The sequence below is a fragment of the Leptinotarsa decemlineata genome, unplaced genomic scaffold (assembly GCF_025532065.1).
Source record: "Leptinotarsa decemlineata unplaced genomic scaffold, Ldec_3_MD MMD2_P_RNA_scaffold_12, whole genome shotgun sequence".
NCBI classification, from domain to species: Eukaryota; Metazoa; Arthropoda; class Insecta; order Coleoptera; family Chrysomelidae; genus Leptinotarsa; species Leptinotarsa decemlineata.
The window spans coordinates 1,694,859-1,700,834 of record NW_027412526.1 but is presented as its reverse complement, the minus strand read 5'-3'; the positions used below and the strand labels follow the sequence as shown (position 1 = coordinate 1,700,834).

At 38.9% G+C, this 5,976-nt stretch overlaps 1 protein-coding gene across 1 annotated transcript in view; it reads right to left on the bottom strand.

The window, feature by feature from the left end:
- Positions 1 to 5,976, bottom strand: part of LOC111517693 (glycosyltransferase 25 family member) — a 35,612-nt gene that overhangs the window by 24,713 nt on the left and 4,923 nt on the right. Inside the window, exons 3-4 of the mRNA XM_023173913.2 lie at positions 4,235 to 4,520; positions 2,616 to 2,985 (exon numbers count right to left, since the gene is read on the bottom strand). Coding sequence (XP_023029681.2) covers positions 2,616 to 2,985; positions 4,235 to 4,520 — 656 coding nt within the window. The remainder of the gene's footprint in view (positions 1 to 2,615; positions 2,986 to 4,234; positions 4,521 to 5,976) is intronic.

Genomic DNA, 5,976 nt, shown 5'->3' with positions numbered 1-5,976 from the left:
TGCATGGAGTTTGATTTTTACACTACTGCCGCTTCTCTGTTGATACAGGGTGTTCTTTTGTTACGGTTAGCTCAGTGAGTTTTCCATCTATAAGTTGTCATATCTTTATTATTCCAATCAAAATGAGCCTCACTGTATATCAAACATTGCTGGCAAGACAAATATCACTCTTCCACCACATCAAAACAACATTTCTCATTCCTACTGGTGAAATGCCTTTCCAACTATATACATACTGTTTCAAAGAGAATCCACATGAGAAAATTATCGACGAATGTGCAACTCTAGCATCCACATAAAGGAGGTAATTAACAAAGTTCTTTGCAAAGAGCAGGGAAAACAACGTCTAAAAACGAAGAGACATTGTCGTAATAGACGTCAATACGGCAGATTGAAACGAAAAACGGAGCGTCTAATGAGCTGAAAAGATGAAATAGAATAAGTCAGCATTAACTGGAGAATACAGAAAATTCGACCAGATGTGACGTAAATTGAGCCTCATTCCGTTATCTAAAATCATTATGGTAATCATTTTGGCACACTTCATCGAGAAACTCCAGTATACTAGATGATTATTTGGACAAGAAAAATGACCTTCACGCAAAATGATATTCAAAAAATACAAATATCTGTCACTTTTTTTGGTAAAAAAACTAATACTCAACAATATTTGATATCTCGTGAAATCAAAAATGTTCAGTAACTATTGTTGAGACGTATTTTCAAGATGTTAGACATTTTAATGTGCCTAATATTAGGCACATTAAAATGCCGTGTTAGGAATCACACGTTAAAAGGTAAGACCTCGTTAATCCTTGGCTCGCACAAGTTTCGACTTCTGAGGGTTGTCGTTCGTAGGGGTGCGACAGCTGGTTAACGGAAAACAGATTTTTTTTTTTTAATATTCAATGTTTCCAAACTAATGAATGATTTCAAACCAAGACTCTACTATTGCAGAAATTTCACTAAACTACTTTTCAATTTGCTTGCTATTGTCGTTTTTCAAACTTCATCACATCTTGATTAGTCGTCATTCCTTTTGCCATTATTTCGAAAATTATTCATCCTTGTTTCCAGTACAATTTCGAAACTCGATAGGCAAATACGGTTATCAACATTCATCAGGGCCGACATTATCTAGAACAATCAACCGCAGGGTACCAGTCTTTCTAAGTAAACGACTAACAGTTTGTCGTTGTCTTGATTATCAAGAGGAGGCTCTTGAATTTCTGTTCTCTTCTTTCGATGTTGAAGTGTCTTGCTTCTTGTCTTTTGTTGGTACCACAGGGTACCGTCTTTCTACGTGAACGAGTAACAGTTTGTTGTTGTATTGATTATCAAGAAGGGGCCTTTCCATCTGCTCTTCAGTTTCTGTTCTCTTCTCTCCATCTTTTTGTTCCCCCGGTGCATAGTTATATGTATCGTTTGCTGCATCAGTGAATTCAATGGTCCCTCAAAGTCACTCTTCAAAGTCCTTTTGATGTTGAAGGGTCTTCTTTCTTGTCTTTTGTTTTCGGTAAGACCATAATCTTTCTTCTAGCTTGTTCTCATCCATTGTCCATGTGGTCGGTCCTACAGAATCTGATCCCACAGTTGCAGCACATGGCAGTTGTGAAATTTCAGCTTTATTCAGCGTTGCAGTAGGCAAACTTCTTCTGCTGTTCAGTTGTTCACAGGCTACGTCTATGCAAAGTTCTTGGTTATGTGTTGAGCGAGCCTATCAGAATTTGCTAGATGAAATCCTCCCAACCATGAATGAAGACTTGGATGGTTGTGCCTTCTCAGGGAATGGAACTCTTGGACTCAGTAATCACTTACCTCATGATGGGTGAATTGGTTAATGAATCCACCGAATCGGGAAACCAAGACCTTTTCAGGAAAAAATTATTCAATATTGAAGAGGTCAGTTATCATTCGACTTATTTTGAATGAAAATGATTCTTTTACTTTTTGTTTTTCTTCTTTCGAATTTCGCTAACCTTTGAGAAGTTTGTTGACGCTTTCTCAAATGTGACAGTATTCCTGGTTCTTGATCTTTTTGTTCTCCTTTTCTTTGCCATCATATTCTTCCAGTTCTTCTTTTCTTGTTGCTCACGCTGTTTCTTTTCTTTTCCATTTCCAACTCGTCGAGGATATCTACTGTGGCCGGCATCTCATCGTGAATACAACGTAATGGACACTGAATCGTTTCCTTCGCCACTTCATCAACTCTATAACTAATCTGAAACGCTTGCAAATCAATCAAGTACAACTTGAATTGAACTTCAATATCACTGGTTCACTTCACTTTCTGTAGCTCACTCCACTTCTTTCATTGACTCATCATCCTCTCCGGAATTATTGCTTACAAATAAAAGGTAAAATTGGATCCTCTGGCATAGGATAAATCCAAAAACAAGCATTTGAAACAATCACCAAAACTTCAATACTCTTCTCTTCTGGGAACTTAAATACCCTCCCAAAGAGAAGAGTAGGTGTATAGTTCAACTATTATACTGCTACTAAAATTCAGTAGTTTTAGTAAAATGAAAAAGTACACCCCTGAAAAGAATAACATGTGACACAAGAATAAAACTGAATCAACATCTCTTATCGTAGTAATGTCAAAAACTTACTTTCCATCAACAGCATCGACAACAGCAACCTCCAATCCCAGCTCATCGAAACAAGCTTGCATCCTCTTTCTCCTCTCTGGCCTCCTCAGCAAATTAATCATGAAGATCTTGTCGAATCCCAGAGAATCTTTTTCTGGCAAAACCCGAACATGATCCCGAAATAAATCGTCCACGTACAGAGCGTCCATGGTATCAAGAACCTCCAGCTTAATATTGGTGAGTTGCTCCAAATCTAGGCTCAGCGGATCGTTCTGCTCTAGTGGTACCATTACATACCCGAATGGTACTTCGTTGCAGAGGTACAAGGGTATACCCGATAAGTTGGCGCTGATTGCGAATACGATGATGTCGTCGTTGGGGCCTTTGTAATCTGCGACAATTGAAGAGCGACCTTTAATCTAGTGCAATTATGTCAAGTTTTGAATAGGAATCTTTATTAGGTAGGTAGTCATTACATCCAATGAACATATGTGCAAGTTTTTTTTCAGAGAAAATACTTGCGGATACTTTTATCAATATTCGTGGTGGAAACTGGTTTCTATCTTGTACAGTGTACTACCTTCAGGAAAGTAGATAACAAATCCTGCTGTATAGAAATTTGAGGAAAGTTTGTATTTGTCTCTCATCGGCAGTCATCAGATTGACTTGATTTCTGTGTGGGATGTTGATCAGCAAGTGAATTAGAGTATCAGGCGCCACGCGACCTTGGGTCAGGAACCCGGCAGCTCATGATGGACCTTTTGCTCGGTGACAAAGTGGTAATCACCTCATTCAGTATCGAAAACTAAAGTGACACCAGCTGCTCGAGCAACTGCACTAAAGAGAAATGCTCCAATTTCTGCTATCTCATGGTCGCGGGTCGCGGGTGATCCAGTACCATTCTATCATGTAGAAACTCAAAAGTCCGCGACCTCTCTGTTGTCGAGGGAAGTACAACCGTGGAACGGATAATTTGACATGCAAACGCCTACGCAGGTGAATCATTTTCTGGGTCATTACGGCGAGTTGATACAGCTCTTATCGGGTCCATTTCCCCACCCCAAACGAGTACAGTAAGATTGGAACGACAAACATATTTCCCGACAGTTCCGATGACCAGATCTGCCGGAGTTTGTGTTGATACTTAAAGCGGAGGGAGTTCTTCACTGCTGTTATGTCTTGTGAGTGGCGTTGTACCACCCCGAGGTAAGTATACGTCTCTACCGTATCCAGATGGTGCAGGATCATTCCATTCATGACCTGCACATCCTCTCCGTAGTCTCCGCATTGTCCTCTTTTAAGATGGACCGTTGCACATTTGTCTATCCCAAATTTCATACCAATAGCATGCGTGTACTCTTGCACCACCCTCAGAGACTGATGGAGATTCTTTTTTCCAGAGGTTTGAGATCAACCATATCAAACAAATGGGTGATCTTATGCCTCCGGTTTCAAGGGGCGAGACAGTTATATCCTCGTGTGCTTCTGAGCGCAACGTATAATGGCAATAGTGAGATGCAGATGCAGATATTATTATCATAATTATTAATAATATAATAGATCTGTGATACAATCAGTGCGAACGAATCAAAAAAGTTATTTTCATGCAGGGTGAATAATAAAGTTGACAGATTACAAACCTTGAACCCTACTGGGATCATACGTGAGCTGATCGGATTCCTGCTTTCGCAAATCCACCAGAACGCATGAATGAACCATTGGTACGTTAAAGCAGCCTATTTCTTGACGATACAGAACTGGCTTGTACATGTCGGTTCTTTGGTAATAATAGTCTTCAGTCATGCCGTACCAAAAGTTGGAGTACAAGCCATCAGACCGCAGCATCGGTGCTACTATAGTGAGATTTTTGGAGATGAGATGGTCCAGAGTGTTCGGGTTCACTAGAAATACATCACAGTCGATTGCCTGGAACGAAACAATGTTTCCGTGTCGAAAGTCGGTATTTGATTTGAAATAGTAATCTAGGTTATGTTTGTGGTGAACAGAGTTTAAAAGTTTCGTATAGTTTGTCAAGAAATGAGAGAAACTACAGCAGTATATCTATAATCTCATTCATAACAAACAAAATAACAAATCAACTACGACAGATGTGAAAATGTGTCCAGTAGTAACCAAGACATTCTCCAACAAATGAGTATTCAGTTGAGGGGGATTGATATTGGTATAAATAGATATTCCTCTGAATTATATCGTCAACAGACACACTGCACCAATAAATAGGACCGACTTGGCTTTTTTCATAGGAAGAAAATATCACACTATTTTCTGTTGGGAGTTTAAAGGCCATAGTAGAGGGGTTAGTCGTGATATTCTTCAGTTAACTTTGAGAGCACCCCAGCCAGGAGACGATTATGTTGCTTTCTTTGATGTACCGGCATGTTTGCCTTCTTGAAATTCTTTCACTCTCAGTTAATACCGAATGGACTATAGACATTTTCCTTAAGACATATTTGAAAACTCAATGGATCAACATCGTCAACAGTTGTCATTGATAAAAAATGTTTTTTTAGAAGAACTCTGAGAAAAACACACATTTCTTAAAATATCGATTTTATTATGATAACAACAGAAAAATGAATATTAAAAACTACAAACTTAGTAACGAGGGCAATTTCTAACGAGGACACACCGTCCGCTCTCTTCGTCCAATATGTAATTATCCTTGCAGAAGCATTTCTTCTCGCACTGTGCTGAACAGTGAGCAAATTGCCGATTTTGACATGTCGCAACACATGGAGACGCACATATCACATGGGCATTCGGGTCTCCGCAAGGTTCTGAAACAATCAACGAAATATAATAATAATGGGGATGGGTGGAGTAAGTGTAAATAGATAAAATACTGTTAGAAAGAAGAGAAAGAGACGTATCCGTATAAATTCCACAATGTTCTTCAACTTTAAACATATAAAATTCTGATAACCTTGAGATATTACAGTATGAAGTAGACTTACAAAAACCGACGAACCTTTCGAAACAATCTAATAGTTCTCTCTACATCCTGCTTCAACACAACCGTTAAAATTTTCTAATAGAATCCCCAACCCAATTAGGGTATTGTGTATGCATATTTTCAATCGGTAATTGAATCCACGCCATTAACCATTATTCATGATCGGATCGATGGCTTTGCATCAACGCTGCAATCCATTGTAGAATGTTTCTTTTAACGCTGGCCGCAAAACAGTTTTGTGTGGGCATGTACAAGCTGAATACGAAATGAAAACACATTTCAATATCAGTTCGCTCTACATTATCCCCCATGGGGAAATAAACAGGAAATGAAATTTTGGCGTAACTATCGAGCCAGAAACGTTTTAAAGCAAACAAACTGCGAATGAATAAACATATTGACGAAGGT